We start from the raw sequence: 19,291 nt of genomic DNA, 5'->3' as shown, positions 1-19,291 counted from the left end.
TCAACAAAGTCTAATGTCACATTAGCATGATGGCCGCATATGATGTGTAATATGGGAAGGTAATTCGAACCGGGACACGCAGGACCATTGATCTTACTAAGATACCTGGAATAAAACAATTCAGTCTCTTGCACAGCTTGTGTGTACAACAATGGTGATCTCCTTCCTGCATTATGCTGAGTATCCGTCGGCGTTCTAACTCCCCCCCCCCTCCACAACAAGGAGGGGTGCTTTTAAGTCGTCCTTGTACAGTCTGTGCACAAAACGGATCTGTAGCTAACCAAGGCGGCCACAGAATATAATTAGAGAGAGACTTAGATAATAGCAAATCAGTGGAGAGCTGGCAAATTTTAGCCAGGGAGCAAGTCGTGACTCAGCAGCCTATTAGGAACATTTTAAAGAAAAAAAAAAATACAGATGGCCCAGTGATCCAGCCAAAGGTAGCCCACTATTGGTCTGGCCCAAGGCGCAGATGCCCCCCTGCCCCCTAGCCCAGCCTGCCCCTGGTGCAAATACATTCCAGGTAAAGTAGAGACAAGTCCTGATCTCCAGCATCTCAGAGGAGGTGAAATAAGAAGTCCTTTTGTGAGTAGAAAAAAAATAAATAAATTGTGCTCCCGCAGAGCAAGGAACTCGAACTCTTTCCTAAACCTGCCTTCTCCATCAATTTCTATAATTTAATCTTGTAAAAAAACCTAAGTCCTGTTTTTGCATGTTGGTGTAAAAGCAGGTACACGCATGCACTTAATGAGTACTAAAAAAGTAACTGCCTATTCATTCAACTCCTCCAATCTGACAGCACAAACTTCTGCACCTCCACAGATGCTATCTTTGGACACCAAATCCATGCTCTCCTTTGTAAAACGGTGTGCATTTCTGCATGTGATGTCATAAAAAAGTGTTTTTGCGCTGGTTTGCACTTACGTAAATGATTCTTAAAGACCCTAAATCATGTGTAGGATGAACTGAATCAAAAAAACTACAGACAACCTGTAAGTCTGATATCAAACCATTACTTGCAGCAAAATGTCCACTGTGATCAGCAATCTACAACGTAACTATGGCTACACAATAAAAATGCCTTCCTAGGAATGGGGATTGCAACACCAATAGAGAAAGATCCCTTCTGTGTCAGGTAAACTGTCAATTTCTACTTTAACACTGCAGATTTAGAGTTTACTCATAGCTAAATTTGTACAATGTTAAGACTCCCTCACATACCCAGTGTAGATCATAAGCTTATCTTCATTTTTCTAATACCATAAATATTTGACTTTTGTTTACTAACATAGAGCTGCAAAGTAAAACAAAAAAAATTGTATTATAGCATGACATACAAGTGGCAGACACTAAAAAAGCACATATATTATATAACCTTCAGCTAACATTGAACCACTGTAGTCCTCTTTGGAGGTTATTGGTATGATTTGTTCGTCCTTGAGTACAATTCATTCTGCCTCAATCAAAAATTCTTTGTTCTACAAAAGCATTGAAAGATATGTGAAGAATAAAACAGGTAGATGGAGATGTTTTAATGGAGCTCTGGGGACACTCACTGTACATCTGAACAAAGCACTAGTAGAAAATGAAGTGTAGCATTATCATAGCACAGCTAAATCATCACCCTGTGTACACTAAATATATTTTACTTACTGATTAACCTACAGGGCTTAAATCCTAATTGAATACAATTAACATTATAATTAAGTGGCAGCAGCACAATACTTTATATAAACACATAAAATGTAATGTTCTGTTTTGGGGTTATATATAATTTAAGTTTATTTTCCTCAGTTATATTAAATTTCAAATAGACAAAAATTTCAAACCTATATGCCAATTAATGGAACTCCATAATTACCTTATCCACAGCATATACAAATGGATTAATGCAAACACTATGAATTTTCACCTTATTTATAAGACCCGATAGTGCAGCTTTATCCCACTTGTAAATTTCATATAAAGTAGAAGTATAAATTTGATGATTTGGAAACCACATTTTTAAACTAAACTTAAAACTCAACTCGGAATTTTTTGACAGTTTTATGTTGTTTGCTCTTAGTATATTACAGTGTTTACCTGTTGTAATTACAGGTTATTCTTTAACTAGTAACTGTCCCCCTGAACCCATACTTCTAAATTTTAAAGTTTATTTCCAACTGTCTTTATTCATATAGCAAAGAGTGCATGCAACAACGCATTTATGAAGCCACTCAATGCACCCCTCACAATGCCTTGGTTGTGCACAGATACACGTAAAGCGTCTTCCCAGTGCTCTTCAAGGTGCTTGCTGTTCACTATTTAACAATTTTAATACTACAAGTGTGAGCTGGTGCCCCCCAGAGCCCATGAAGAGGGTGAAGAAAAGAAAACTCACCCATTCAGAGATCCGGTAAGTTCTTATTTGTTCAAGGGTCCCTCGACGCTGGCGACAGCGAATCTGAAACGATTTGCTGCTAGCCAATCAGTGGCTGGGATGGTGAGCCAATGAGAGCTAACCTCGACCATTTGAATTTTAGCGCCTCGGTGAGCCAATCAGTCCTCCCCGCGTCACCGTTACATGCCCATGCAACTCTATTATATAGCCATCCTGTGCGGCAGGAGTTCAGTGGAACGTCGGAGACACACTGGGATGGGGCTCTGGAGGAATGATGCAGAGGTCAAGTAAAAAGCAGTCAGGATCAAGAAAGAAGATGCCGGAAGAAGCAGCAGCAGAAGAAGGAAGGAAACAGAGGAAAGAGAAGCACCTAAGGAGGGGAAGAAGCGATAAGAGATGGAGACACTGGGAAGGTGGGTTTCCTGCGCAGATCAGTTAAGTATGGCTCACATACCCCTGCTAGACTGGTTTGGCACAAGGCACGTGACACACATTGGGCACTAGCAGGGCCGTAACTAGGGCTGTGCGACAGGGGCGACCGCCCAGGGCGCAACGCTGAAAGGGGGCGCAATTTAGGAATATTTTAGGTTAATTTGGTTAAAATTGAGGGCCAGGGGGGCGGCATTTGTCTTTCTCGCCCAGGGCACTAGAATTCTAGGTTACGGCTCTGGGCACTAGGCCCGGGCAGCAGTAGAGTCACAAGGTCCTGGGTATTTAGGCGATTGAAGGTTCATTTGTTTTTCTCCTTGGGCGCATACATAATTTACAGGACTAGCCTGTGGGCTCCAGTTAAACTATAGGATTAGACTGTCGCCCTCAAGTAACTTCAGGGTTAGCACATTTAATTTCAGGAGTAGTCTGTGGGCACAGTTAGAAGTTACGCCTGTATTCTTAGACCGTGCCCAGTCTGTCCCATTTGTATCATTAAATTCAGGTGGCCATTGTGTGGTGGCCACTTTACACCTTTGTGTATTTCTTTGTAGTATTTTTCCTTATAGTTCTTATATAAGTCAGGCCCCAATTAAAGGTAGTTGTTTGGTATCAGTTATTCCCTGTTGTTCGTATTCTGTGATTGGTGTCTGAACTTTGGGGATTGAGTTAGGGCAGTACACTACACCAAATGCTAGGAGTATAGTTGCCTGCACAAGTGTTTGAGGTACATATTAACCCAGTCGAAAGCTCTGAGGGTGGGCTGTCTTGTGTCGCCCCTTTTTTCTAGGTACCAATCCTAGGAGTGCAAACGGCCATCAAGAGAAGGTGGCGATTATTTGGCGAGTATCATTTTTTGGTTTTGACTCTCTCTTGGTGGGGCCCTCATCGGTATATCAATGAGTAGGATATTCGGTTGGGATATTCCCTGTCCCGAATATCTGTAGTTCCGCGACCAGGCCCAGCCCAAATTGAGATATCTGCTTTAGGAGTAGAGTGTAGGGTACTTCTGGCCATAACCTCATACACCCCCTTCCTTCCACTGCATTACTGCACTTCCATAATTTGTTGTGGTATCTTCCCTAGACTGAAGTGGTGTGAGGAAAAGTGCTGAGGAGTGGGTACGAATGGTAGGTGGACCAGTCCTGACAAAGGTAAGAGGTTTCTGTGCATCTGTCCTTCCCCACAGGTACTATACAGGTTTCATTAAATAAAATACTGTGTGGTTGAGCCTCATTTATAATTAAATAACAATCTTACACAGCAGGGAACAATAAAAATGAACCCTCTCTAGACCTTTATCTCATTTTAATAATCATGCTACAAAACATGAGATCTTGTTTTTAACTTGCTCTGCAAAATTAAAAACACTGATGTGCCTACTCTGTATTTTGCAAGGAACACTCTCTCTTCAACTCCTGCCATACTCTATCAAACTCCTGCTCGTCTGCTAATGTCAACATCTTACTTCACAAACCTATGTGCTTTGGGTGAGATCTAAGTTATGCAAATGAAAGCACATAATGGGACCAAAGCTGATTTTGCACTGCGTCTCAGAGAATATTTTACAAAGCACAAAATGGCTAATAACTTGGATGGAAAACCAGTAAGTAGTTGTGGCTACAATGAACAACATCAGCTCCACATGAGAGCAGTTCTTTTCAGCTCTGGCATTTAAAGCAGAACATTTTGTTTGGGCAACAATATTTGATATTTGAGATCCAAATTATCAGCCATAGTCATTAAGAATCTTGTTTAGTGATCAGGGTTTTAGAGAGACAAATTCACTGGTGCCAAAATGAAATGGTATCTAAAGGTCAATTCCCAAATGATAAATGTTGAAATGACCTAGGAAACACATTTGTAGCTTTATCAGTGGATAACAGACTATATAAATTAAAAGGGGATGTTTACCTTTAGATGAAAGTAATTTAGGAGTTTGTACATTCCCTGCAACATTTACTGAACCCATTGCTTTATATGTACAGCCTTCTTCTATGCTTTAAAGCAAATTCTTAATCCATCTGATCAGTGAAAACCAATTTAAATATAAAAGGAGGGAGTACTAATTGACCATTTATAAATGTATTTATTTATTAAAAAAGCAACTCCAAAACTGCTGAACTAAAACCCACAATAAAAATGAATCATAGCGGATACCAACATTGGCAGTAAGGAATACATTACGCTGCAGAAAATAGCTGTCTTTGAATAACATCTTATTTTTAATTGATATAAAAAAATAGTGCAATAGTGCATCCTAACTAAAATGTTCCCGTCGTCTGATTTGAGATTCTGGTGGAACTGTGGCCATAGGGGCACCTTCCTTCATATATCCTGGATTTGCCCACGTATCATACAGTTCAGGAAGAGTACACTAGATTAACTCAATACGGCCAATACCTAAAAGACACCTGGACGTTTTTGCTCTCCCATCCCCCTCAACTACAAAACTTATAGCGCATATTTTTGCAGCTGCTAAAGCTCAAATAGGCAAAAATTGGAAGCAACAAGAACCCCTCCAGTCTCTGCTCTTTAAAACATCAACTAGGATATTGCACGCATGGAGAGCATTAAATATTACCTCCATGACAAACAACCTAAATTTAATGCCATATGGGCCCCCTGGTAATCCAGAGAAAGCAGTTGTAGGTGGAGTCTACTAATAGCGCTAACTTCTCTGAGTCATACATGAGTAGCTCTTCATTTGGATATTCTATAAACCGTCACCGGGACCTCTTCACAATTTTAATCTTATGTGATATATGCTTTCCAAATATATGTTAGGTACCCTGTTTTTCCTAGATGTTTTAGAACTATATTAGAGCTCAATTAGCAGTTATTTATATTATTTTATTATTCGTACAGAACCTCAGCTTTCACCCCGTTTTGCTCCTGTCTCTAAATCCCTCCTCCAGGTTGTTTTTTTGTAAATATATAATAATGAGGAAACAATTCACTTGGTTATTATAAACGGTTTATGGTCGTATTGTACTCATCAGTGTCTTCAATAAATAAAGATAAAAAAACCCAAAAAAACAAAATAGTGCATTGAACAATAGAGATGATGCATTTTAATTGAAGTTGGTTCACAATTAAGAGTAGGTTTTCTATTGCTGCACATATAAAAAATAAAATAAAAAAATAAATAAAAATACAATAGAAAAAGTGTTTTATTTTAATAATAAAGCATTTTTTCATGTGGGCACACACAATCCCTACCTTTACATCTATAATGAACTCTTATAATGAACCAAGGGAAGTAATATATAGGGGAATTTATTTGGCAGTCATATTATTCAAATTTCCTATTCAAATGGCCGTATAGGTTTTGAACAATTTGGATCAATATAGCACACAGTAGAATAGCTCTATTTTAACTCTCATTCAACTTTTTAGTACATTAAAAAGCATAATAAATATGTAAGCTCCCATCGCCCCAATTAATTCATTACAAATAAGCCGTAAGCCACACAAACCGTAAGCCACAAATGAAAGCTAGCTAAGATGTATGTTTTTTTGTTTGTTTCAATAAATACTTCTTGCTTCAATAAACAGGAACCAGAAGCTCTCACAATCAAAGAAAGGGTCAATGTGGGACAATTGAAATGGTTTTTAAGAGAAGTTTCTTTTAATCAGATCCTCAGAGACTGAAAAGACCTTTCAAGTTAAAAGAGGGATATAAAATAAATCCCTAATGCTTAGCAGCTTGGCAGGACTCCAAAATCTCAACAGAAGAAAAATATTCCTGCATACTGGGATATTTAATGAAATGCAATCAAATTAAACATACCAAAAATTATCATTCTGGTGCATTTCTACTCAGAGTTTTTGGTTTTTTTTTTAAACAAGAAAAAGGTGCATTTTCACAGTAAGAGCAAAACATTTTATGAAATCCAATTGTAAAGTGCTAAAGAATATGCTGGCACTATATAAATAAATGTTAATAACAATGCATGTTACAATTATTTAAATTATTGGGCATCATTTCTATAGAGCACATTAAAATAGTACTCGATAATAACAACTCCAGATCAAATGAAAGCAACATAAAACAAAATGTACCCGATTAATTTACATTCTCTATTTCACCCATCCACTTAAAACCCACTTTTCCCCAAACTCCTTATTTCTCCCTCTGCAGTCACTATTTCCCCCTCACTACTTTCTATCCTTGATTGTCTTCAACAATGTACTGTTCTGCTCTTTGTACCGACTACCCACCTCACTCATGGACAGTCACTGGCAGAAATTAACCTCTCACTACAATCAATTCTTATTCCTCAACATTTAACTCTACTTGTCATGCTTTGCTGTTCATCTACTTATTGCTCTCTCAACTATTATATGCTACCCAATGTTTTCACTCATTCATGCATCGCTCCTACTCGGTCTCATTGTTTTTATGTTCTTTATCGCTGTATGTTACCACCCAGCAACTCTTCACTGTAACTTTCCGCCTTTATTTCCTTGTTACTGCTCAGAGCTCCACCTTTTCCTCCCTCATATGTTCTGGCTTTCTTGGGACATGTTAATCCCCCCCTTACCCACACTCACCGCTGAAATATCTGCCCTATAAATCTTCCTCAGACACCATCCGCCTCACTTCGCTCTTTCTCCTGCCCCCAAGGGGCATCTCTCAGAGTCTAAGCACTAACATATCCCCATGCTCTGCTCCCACCATTCTTTTGTTCCAAACTCCACTCCACCCTGTGTATCTGTAATCCTGTCAACCTTACTTACCTCTCCCCACTTCCCACTATCCCCTTCTAACTCTCTGGAATGCTATATCTGTCTGCAAAATACCGGCCCCATTCACAATCTCCAACTTCCTAAACTTACTTGCCATTAACAAAACCTGGCTTTCTTGCTCTGGCTGAACTTCACCTGCAACTTTCTCCTATGGTGGTCTCTCCTTCTCCCAAAAGACAAGCCAGTGGCATGGGCATTTAGGGCTCTTCCTGCTGCACCTTCAGGGGCATTCACTCTGAGCCCTCTTTCTGTCTCTTCCTTTAAGGTCCATCCCATTCATCTCTTCTATTCAATTGTTTCTTGTTGCAGTCATCTACTGCCACACTGTTCCTGGTCCTGTCTCCCAATTCCTTCATAACTTTGCTGCCTTGTTTCCTCCCTTGCTATCCTCTGATCTACGCGGCCTCATCCTGGATTATAGGAATATCCCTTTTGATAACTCCAGTGACTCTACCACCAACAAACTTCTCTCCGTCTCTTTTTCCTTTCCCAGTGGATTTCTTCTCCCAACCACTAAGTAATTTCCCTTTATCTCATCTTTTCAAGTTTCTGTTATCTCTCTGACATTTCCAACTATCCCTTTTCCCACCACAAAACCACTTTTTCTTTAGCATCACTCTTCTCATAACCCACTCCTGAGACCCAAATCTATGAACACCAAGTCATATTGATCCTCTTGAGCCTGTCATCTTCCACACTTGATCCTCCCTCCTATCACCACTCTGCCATGCCCAAATAGTCTCCTCTATAGCTACAGTATTGTCTCAGCTCGAGAGACTACTTACATTTCTTTTATCGTAAAAAACTGCACTTGATAAACAACCCTATTTTAGGATTCATATTTCCACTGAGTCATAAACCTCCATTGCCTCTGCCACCTTCAGCTCCCTCCTCTGCCATCCTCCTTTAAAGCCTTTTACATTGCTACCCATTTCATCTCCAAACTTGAGACCTCCTGTTTAAAAATCCCCTCCTCATTTACTCAAATCTTCTCCTTCTACCAATCCCACTATTTTTACCACCCTGCCTCTGGGGTCTCTTAATTTGTCTCCCCTCTACCTGCCCCACTTGATTCCATCCCCTCATCTTCTCTGCTACCTCTCCCCCAACACCTGCCTGCACTTATTCTTTAAGAAGGATAAGTTGAAGAGGTGTGCTTATCCTTCAACAAATTCATCTCACATACTCAAAAAAATATTGCCCACTTATTCTTCTCTAAAGTACTCCAGTGGCTTATCTAAAACCATCTTACACGCTGTCTCCCCAATTACTTCCTACTTGACCATCTCCAATTAAGTTTATGTCTCCTTCACGCCACCGAGACTGCCCTCACTAAAGTCAACAAAGATGTTCTCACTGCTCATAAAGGACAAAAGTTTCTCAACTTGTGGTTTATATATCACTAGACATACAGAGACATTTAAGAGGTACTTCTACCAGTCATATGTTAAATTAAACTCAAAATAAACGGTTAAGAAACAAAGAAAACCTACTCAAGCCAAACCATAAGGGTTATATTTTAAAACTTTTAAAGACAGAGGGGCTGAATCAGAGTGTGCAGTATGCCTGTATACATAGCATATCTTGTGTGAAAGTGCTCTGCACATACCCAGAAAGTGGGTGCACTCAAACACTTAAGCAAACTTGTTTGTTTTATATTCACTCGTGCCTGGAGGGGTGTGAAAGGAGGAAAGGGGTGTTCAGTTTTACATCCATCTCACTGTAGAGCATGGTTTCCCAAATTCACTCCTCAAGGAGCCTTAATAGTGCATGTTTTCCATATCTCCTGGCTGGAACATAGGTGCATTCATTACTGACTGACACATTGTAAAAGATCCATAGGTGATACTAAGCTAGGGCAACCAGAGAACTGGATTTGGGAAACACTGGTTTAGGGAGCACTTGTGATTAAATGGTAAACAATAGAGTGTACTTGGTAAACATTTACCATCATGGAAACACATGCTAAAAAATATTAAGCAAAAAAGGTTGAGACAGTAGGTCATAGAAACAGGATGCTTACTGAATCCTTATATAACGTATAGATCTGCATACCATTTATAGGGAACGGTTTCCTATAGTAGGGGCAAAGTGATGTAAATGCATGTCAACAAGGCTTACAATTTATTGGTACTGATACTACAGTCCAACATCCCTCCATATTCGACAAGTATGTTATGTATTTGTAATGTGCCTGGACAAATAGGGCTTTATTTGTAGTATCATATTGGGATAAATACATTTTATAGTAAGTTCAATACTCTATCTTCTGGAATGTTGTGGTGCAAGGAATAGAATGATGACCAATTATTAAGGGAGAGTCCCTAGAAAAGCACCAAGAGCGGAGACAGTGCTGTTTGTGTTTTATTTTCTTTAGACGGTGGAGGCATAATGTAAACTGAAGTAGATCATTTTAGGGATGGAGTGGGAGGAGAATATAAGGAGTTCATCGAAATTGCTGATATTTTTGCTGAAAAAGTCTACTGTTTTGCAGTTTATTAATAGATATGCAGTTGTGACCAAAAATACTGGCACTATTGCAGTTTTTTTGCAGTAATACACCATTTCTTTCAGGAAATTGTTGAAATGAAAAAATATTTTGGTATCCAGATACGTATTGATTTGGTTTGCAGTGGAGTAACACACATAAATCATTAAATGGGCTGCATAAAATTACTGCCATCTTTTAGAAGTAGAAATAAATAAGCTGATTTCAAGATGGTGATTCTCCTTCACTTTGTAATTAAAGTCACAGGTGCCTGCCATATAAAAAGTCGCTCATTAAACAAGCTTCAGTAGAGAAAAAGGACTCATTCTCATGTTTTGCGTCACTGTGTGTACAGCAATGGGCATGGAGTAAATAAAGAAGCCAGAGAATTGTCTGAGGAGGTCAGACAGAAGACTGTAGCTAAGCATGGACAATCCCAAAGCTACAAACCAATCTTCAGACTCCTTGATAATCCTCTTTTCACCATATGTAATGTTATTATGAAGTTTAAAGCCAATGGCATTGTAGCCAATCTCCCTGGATATGGCTGCAAGAGGAAACTTGATTGAAGATTACAGCGTATGATTGTTTAAATGGTGGAGAAAGCACCTCAATCAACTGCCAAACAGTTTCAACTTGCACTATCCGTTACCAAATCAATGAAAGTGGGTTATATGGTAGAAGTCCAGGAGGGCCCCACTGCCGAGAGAGAAACAAAAAAGCCTGACTGGTGTTTACCACAAAAGCCTAAATAAGCAAAATACCTTCTGGGAGAATGGCCTGTGGACAGATGAGGTCAAATTAGAGCTTTTTCCCCCAAAAAAAAGAACACTTTTCCAACAGTCAAACATGGAGAAGGTTCAGTGATGTTTTGGGGTTGCTGCGCTGCATCTGCCACTGGGGTCCTGGATGTGTGCATGGCATCATGAAATCTGGTGCAACTCTGCCATTGAAAATGGCCTGGTAATCTCCAGTGTCAAAAAGCTAGATCTCCTTTGAATGTCATGGGTCTTCCAGCAGGACAATGATCCCAAACACACATCAAAAAGCACTCAAGAGTGGTTCAAGAGAAGGCGTTGGACTGTTTTGAAGTGAGAAACAATGAGTCCAGGGGTTAAATGTATCATTCTCTGTATTCGGCAACTTTGCAGTGAAAATTTAAAGCAGCGATGGCTTGTAAAGGCTTGGAGAGATCTAAAAACAGCCGGAGGGAGAAGTCATCCTTCAAATCTGAGAGAACTGGAGGAGTTTGTAGAAGAGTGGGCTTGTAGAATTATTCATGAAGTTCATCCATGGCTATAGGAGGAGTCTGATTGCAGTTATTTTGACCAAAGGATGTGCTATCAAATATTAAGTCTAGGGTGTCCATAATTTTGTCAATGTGATTTCTTTTCAATTTCTGATTTAAACGATATTCACTATTAAATTCGAATCAAAAACAAAAATTCTGCAATATTGACAGAGAATGAATTGAGGGGATCAAATTCAGTTAGCTTATCTTTAGAGGGAATTGTATTTTTTTTAAATAAGTGTAAGGGTTCCACTATTTTTGGTCATAACTGAAATTTTGACTTAATAGGCATTAGATCTGTTTTTTAGTGTATACCACATGAAAACAAATGCTTATGTTAAGGAGGAGAAGGGCACACTTTGGCTACAGCCACCTTTGAATGTAGCAAAAATAAGTGAAGCTTGGGCAAGAAATATAGGACAGCTGTATGGAACACAATGTGAACAAACTAAATCTATGATATGCTAAGGAGCATGATACAAATTTACTATTTTGTTTATTAAGATAAGCATTCTTATGGTAACTCAGCATTAACCAACCTACTGAACTAATTAAAGGCAAAAACCATCTCCAAGGGAGTATCAAATGCTGATCCCAGCATCACAAGGAGGGGTCTAAATGTGTAAAACAAATATCTCACCAGCCTGTCATATTAAAGTCCCTGTACAGCATCATCTTGCCCAGCTCCTTGCGTTGCACCCTTCTTGGAAATTCTAAATGTGTAAATTCATTTCCGAGAAGATGAGGCTGCAGGAAAGCCTGAAAAATAAGAAAAAAGGACATTTATTATACATCATAAAGAACACGTATGAATCCTACTAAATCAGAACAATAGTTTGCATATTCATTTATGCACGAGACGATTCAATACTCAATTTAAGGTGTAATTTTAGCGCCTGGAACAGATAATGCTTTCTAAAATTGCAGGGAAACAGGATTCAGACTTTAATCTTGTTAGAAATCCCTGGGATTAACCAATATTGCAAACAAGATTCTGGATTCATTGCATACATAATGAACGTGTGTGCTGAGTGCCATTTGATAAAAATGCACATAAATAGAGCATCATTTTTAAATGAAAGCTTGGACACCCATGTCAGACCATAAAATACACCAATACTTCCTTTTCCCTGTTAAAAACCACATGAAAAAAGAAATATTTATATATATTTAGGGGATTTAGACTGTAAGCTCTAATGGGGCAGGGACTGATGTGAGCGAGTTCTCTGTACAGCACTGCGGAATTAGTGCACTATATAAATAGTTGATAATAGTGCCTACCATTTGCGGGCACTGCAAGAATATTTAGGATATGTCGGCTTGATTACTTACTGCATAGGGGAGAGGTGGTGAGAAATATTTTGGGCTAGATTTACTAAGCTGCAGGTTTGAAAAAGTGGGGATGTTGCCTATAGCAACCAATCAGATTCTAGCTATCATTTTGTAGAAGATACTAAATAAATGAAAGCTAGAATCTGATTGGTTGCTATAGGCAACATCCCCTCTTTTACAAACCCGCAGCTTAGTAAATCTAGCACTTTGTGTTACTTAAGGGCAAATCATGTAAAGCAACTTGTATTTGGCAACATTAGAGGACATATAAATTGACCCAGTATTCGTAAATATTTAGAGCCATTCCATAACCTCTGGGTTTATGTTTAGGCTTCTTTCCCATTGCCCCATGCATGAAAGTCTGATAAAGTTAAGGGTTTGCTTAGGAAGTTGTATCATTTTGATATCCCCCCTCCCAACATGGGGGGCTAAAAAGTGATGGTTTGGTTAAAGAGAAAGTTGAAGCGGATCTCGTTTAAGCTCAAATGCTCAAAATAGGAAGTCTTATTTGTACGAAATTGTAGAAATCATTGCTTAGCAAGTAGAATGGTAGGCAAATATGTTTGCAAATGATTTAAGTGGTGGGCCCAAATGGTTATCCTTCATGTAGCAAAGACCAACCTCTACCCAACAATATCTCAAGGAAATGTAATAGGAGAAGGTGGGGAGAAAAAGCTTAAATCACTTTTTTTAGCTAGACCACACTGTCCGAGACGTTGAGCTCCCCAGAGACACTGGGTAGAATATCTGGGAGGGGATGGGAGGGTGGAGATTATTAATGAGCCCCAGAAGGTGGCTATATGGAGTACCCCCTGCAGACATTTTCTCCATGGACACCAAGGGGTTAATTTATCAAACTGCGGGTTTGGAAAAAAATGGAGATGTTTTCTATAGCAACCAATTATATTCTGTCATTTTGCAGAATATACTAAATAAATAATTAGAATACGATTGGTTGCTAAAGGCAGTATCTCCCCTTTTTCAAATCCGCAGCTTGATAAGTTTGCCATCAAGACTTTATTAGTGGATGAATCAATCCAATGGTTGAGGTATGATGAAGGCTTGTTGGTAATGTAAAAAGACTGGGTGCCGTGAGGGTGATCTATGGATTCCTGTTGTATAAAGGCTGCAACTCTCGATATCCCACCTTTCCAGAATAAGTTCAAAAGATATGACTGGGCAAGTTGCAAGGAACTTAAGAATAGTGGACTAGTCCTAAATAAGCATAGAAATGTTAAAAATATTGTTCTTTTAATAGTGGCTATTTTCCCCATCCATGAAATGTCAAAACTCTCCAAAATTAAAGAAAGTATCCAATCACGTTACAAATTTAAATGGCAGACACTGATAATAAAATATCTGGGAGAATTTATTACTTTCTCTTCTGAATATTTAGATCAAGAGAATTTTTAATAACTATAATAAAAGAAGATTTCTCCTCATGGACAAAGTATATATTACCATAGCTGGGAAGGATAATTTTGATAAAAATTAATCAGATTCCAATACTATTATGTTTCTACCAGACACTACCTGGAAGAGTTACAAATGTTATATTTAAGGAGCGTCAATAAGCTTTTCTGTGATTAATTTGAAACTATAAACCCTCAAGAGCCTCCTGGTCGATACTTAAAAGACCTAGGTACAGAGGGGAAGACGTGAAGCTACATTATCTAACCTCACAATTAAGCCAGATCACTGATATGTTTGCACCACATAACACCAGTGCCTGATTGAACATTGAAACAAAGTCTACTAACTTAAAACTTCTTTGGATCCATATGGGGATTACTTCAGGACGACAGACCTTCCCAACTTATGTCTGAAAATATGAAACTCATGCAGACTCCAATTTAAATGATCTTCTATAATCTCTCTCATTGTTCCAATCTGGGAAATCTTGGGAGATCCTGCTGGGGTCTTCTATACTCCATTCACAAAAGTAGATGAATGCAGAGATAAGGGTGGTCAATCATTCAAACAATTGGGCAACCTTTACATTATATTTATCAATAGAGATATCTGTTATTTAGGATCTTCAAAGTTAAACACTTTTATAGGTCTCTTCCTCTCAACGTATACTATAAGAAATAATTTTAAAAAGACCTAAACTCCCTTTGACAAAATATATCTAAATACTCTAGTTTGTAAAGGTATGATGTTACCCTTGACTCCAGAGATGTCACAAGAGTGAGTGGGAGAGGGACCAATTCCACCTACCAATTAATCCTTTGGCAAAGTAGTAAGGGAGGGTATAGCCAGTTGCTCATTCTCAACATGGATCAAATAATCAGTGTATAAGCTGTATTATAGGTTGTATTATAATTATGAGCAAATATCCAAATACCTCAGGGTAAGTAACCTCTATCAGTATATCATCTGCAAAGCTAAATCAGCTTATCAAAGCTATTTAAATCAGTATTCTCATGGGTCTATTTGCCATAAGTCTATAATTTTGCAAAATGTGTTGTCGTTTACAGTTTTGGGTATGATCACTTTCTGAGCCTCCAGCATCTCTACTGGGAAGAAGGAAGCTGAAGAATTATTTTATAGAGATAGTAAGACAGGAAGAGGCAGGTCTCTATTAAAGGCTTTATTTCTGAAGCAGTCTGGGTCAATGGTAGGGATTCAATGCCAGTTTAGGTAAATTTGTCGTAGATTTATTGAGTTGAGGAAATTCTTGATCAATTTTTACATGGAGTTGAATTGTAAAGGGCTCTGCCTAAATATTACAAAGCAAGTGAAGTATTTGGCAAATGTGTTGACTCTTTGGTGGAGTTGGTCTTCTTGGTACACTTCCAATTATATAGCTGAAATACAGCTTTAAAGGGAACACCACATGTTCTCCCAGGAGGTGTCACTAGGCTTATTTTCCTAAAAAATTAGGTACAAAGTTTCTAAACAGTCTAGTGAATCTAGCCATTTTAATAGGTGAATCATTAAAGTGCCATATTCTCCTGGCTTTGGTCTTTGGGTATGGACTGTAAAAACAGAAGTAATTAATGCACAAATACAAAATCATTATGTACATGGGATAGAAAGGTGTAGGTTAAGAGCCCTTCAAGGGACATAGAGTCCATATTTTAATAATGAAGAAGTTGTTCAGCACTTACTTGGAAGGAAGAGTTCCAAAGAGCTAGGTTAAAGTCACAAGACAGTTTCACTGCGTATACCTGGAAACATGAGACTAGGGAGAATGTCTACTAAAGGAATTTAGTTTGTTTTGTGCATACATGTTGCCTAGAATGTAGGAAAAAAAAGAGTGTCAATATCCCCCACTAAAAATGGATAATGGAGACAATTTTACAAAGTTTAAAGGATAATTTAGGGCTGAACAATATGGCTACTACAGTCCACTTATTAGGGCCATTTAAGAAGGACCCCTGGGGAAAGTACTTATATAAGTGATGGTGGAATTGTAAAGAGGAGGTGGGTCAAGCCTGTGTGCTCATGTAGGTGAAGAGATCTAGGTGATGCAGCGTCTAGAAAGGTGGGTGTCTAGGTTTGCGGGTGCGAAATAATGGATTAGGAGTACATGAACAGAGGTAAGAGGAAGTGTGAAATGTCTTCATCGCCTTGTAGGTGATTGGTGGGACAACAGTGTAGCTTGAAGAATATGCTAAAACATTAACAGCATAGAACAACAAGAAACCTTTACAACATATAGCAATGTAAATGAGTTCATTAATAAGGTTGTAAAAGGTTCAATGTAAAAGGTTAATTAATGAACAGTGAATTCAAAGGTTCTACTCAATAATGATATTTGATATCAAATAAATAACAAAATGTTTCCAATTTCATAACAGGCTTGTGCATGGTGATTGTCCCAGACTAACCAAGACTGCTGGGTGCAATCCACACAGAGAAGCTGCTGTGTGAAGTTGGAGGAAAGAGAGGACTTCCAAGGGGAAATTAAATCACAGCAATATCTTCTATGCAATAACTGGTTCTAGGATGAGGCTCAGAGGAAGATTGTATATTCTTTCAGGGGAGATATAAAATAGAGAAAAAAAAAACATGTAAAGAATTGGCCAGGTCCAAACTGAATGCACATCCTTGTGAGGATATCAAATGAGTAAGTCCATTAGTGTTGATCTATAGTTTAGTTGGAAAAGCCGAACAACAGGGCATCTGTAGTTGCCAAGTGGAATTTGTAACATCTGGCAATACGGTCTCTGGAAATATCTATGTAGATTTGTAGGCCTCAAAGTGGGCTCTCACAACATATCAGCTCTAGCATACTTGAGGATTTGTTCTTTTACCTGGAAGAAATGTAGCCTCAAGAGAACATCCCTGGAAGCTTCTTCAAGGGCTGACATGGGTCAAGGAATTGTGTATATTCTGACAATTATTAAGACTGTGTCTGTGTCTCAGGGTAAAAACAGAGAATCTGTTGCTCAATCCAGGCTCCAGATCACCAAGGTCAAAAGATTTAGGAAGACAGCGATTATTATTATTATTATTATTATTATTATTATTATTTTTGCAAGCAGTCTTCCAGATTATTATTCTTTATATATAAAGCACCAATATATTCTGAACACTCTACAGTGGTAGGATCAGGATACAAAATAAATTACAAACAAATAACATTTAAAAGAGGTAAATAAGTGGGTTCAGAGTTGTTTTAGGATAACCTGCCTGTGTTTGTCACAAAGCTAAGGCGCCACGCATCTACTCTGGTTTGCAACTAGCTCTGCTCAATTTGGTTTGATTTACGCATGTACAAAAACCTTACTTCTTTAATGTCATAGTATATTCCAGAGTTTGTCTTACAGGAAGTATAGCTACATGTTAAGATGTTTAGTTTCAAAGCTATTGCATTGTAAAGCTTGGTAAACATTGTATCACAATATATGATAATTTGGCAAAAATAAGCCACAAATATGCATTATAATAAATCTCGAAAATGCAGATAGAATGGAATGAAAGCACATTCAGGTGCTCTTGTTTTGCAGCATGGCTTCATTTTTTCAGTGAATGCACACACACTGTGCGTTGGGATGTCTTATAGATGACAGCTTTCACATTAGTGTTTCTTGGAGTCAAACAGAAAACACTTAATATAGGCAAGGCTATAAACAACAAGCCAAGCTTCAGTTTAGGGGGAAATACAGTTTACCAGTTTTGCTATTTGCGGATTAGTTTTACTTTTAAGTGACACCTTTTCACTCAAAACGTTGAAGAAATGTTTTGTTTAGCCTTTTTATTTAAGTAAATTCTAAAGTGAAAACAAAGACACTCCAGTCTTGTACATCATCACTTTTTCAATACAAGTTGGTTTGGCTATGCCCATGCAGCTCTAACAAGTAAGCATTGTTCTAACAGGTGAGTCAAAATAAAACAATACCATAATCGTTTTCTAAGTAGAGGCAATGGAGTCCTGTGGTGTGCATACAGTGTCATACTGATGCAATGCGAGGTTACTGTATTATATGTCATGCTGCCTTACCAGCACATTTTGAAAGTGTGAATGCCAGAGGTGTACCTACTGTATATGGAGAGGTAGAAAGAATGCAATTGTGAGACTGAATAATATATTTATATAAATACACAATAAATATAAAAAAAAGAGGTAGGATAAAGAAAAATAAATGGAGATGTCATATCTCAGTGGGAGGAAAATTCTTTACAGAAGGTATTTTATATAGCGAAATGTGGGTTTTATGTGGCTGTCCATTGAAGCAAATATGTGCATAAAAAAAAAATCCATTTGCTGTCTATCTGACCTTCAAAGTGAAAGTACATGTGACTACATATGATACAAAGACTTATTTAGAAATGTATTATTACTGGTCTGTAGCAAGGGGCCATCACAATGAAACACATTAAGAATATATAGGCTGGTGGCAGAGGGAATGTATCAGGGACTCGCAAAGCAAGTGGTCCAGTACGAATACATAACACTTAAGATTGCTTTGTGCTTCTTGTGCCTCAGGTTGACATAATGAAATGAAGAGCTATTTAATACTGCAATCATTCCACATCTTTTGGATAAAGCTGTATATGTTTTTTTGTAAATTTCCAGGCGTACATTATTTACAGATGTATCACAGGAATTTACAGAATGTTCCATCAAATTGTGGAAATCTTCAAGACATTAACCCTTGCTTCCAAATGGACTACGCAGATTCTCCTTTCTAATCTCATGGAAACATATATATATATATATATATACACACACACAATATATATATATATATATATATATATATATATATATATATATATATATATATATATATATATATATATATATATTTTTATTTCATCTAACGCAGATTCTCCTCTCTAATCTTATGCAACATATATATACACACACATATATACACACGATAGAGAAATATAAATATATATTTTTTTTTTCTCTGTTAAACAATTTAATTGAGGATTGCAACAATATTTGTGCATTTCAATTGAAAATAAAATGCTCAAGGTTCTTTCTGTTGCGTGTCTCCTCTCTCTCTCACTCTCGATAGAGAGCGAGAGAAATAGCGAGCGAAAGAGAGCGATAGATTATAGATAATATTAAACCATATGGTAGAAAAGGTCTACCAGTCTTCATTCAACTAATTAATGGATTTACACATTTAAAATACAAAATCGAAACACAAGTTAC

At 37.9% G+C, this 19,291-nt stretch overlaps 1 protein-coding gene across 1 annotated transcript in view; it reads right to left on the bottom strand.

The window, feature by feature from the left end:
* The window catches only part of PPM1H (protein phosphatase, Mg2+/Mn2+ dependent 1H), a 147,898-nt gene that overhangs the window by 21,942 nt on the left and 106,665 nt on the right, over window positions 1-19,291 (bottom strand). The window contains exon 6 of the mRNA XM_075209342.1: window positions 11,981-12,099. Coding sequence (XP_075065443.1) covers window positions 11,981-12,099 — 119 coding nt within the window. The remainder of the gene's footprint in view (window positions 1-11,980; window positions 12,100-19,291) is intronic.

The sequence above is a fragment of the Mixophyes fleayi genome, chromosome 4, assembly GCF_038048845.1.
Source record: "Mixophyes fleayi isolate aMixFle1 chromosome 4, aMixFle1.hap1, whole genome shotgun sequence".
In the NCBI taxonomy this organism is placed as follows: Eukaryota; Metazoa; Chordata; class Amphibia; order Anura; family Limnodynastidae; genus Mixophyes; species Mixophyes fleayi.
Note: the sequence above shows the minus strand (reverse complement) of the source record. Positions and strands in the feature narration are given on the sequence as shown.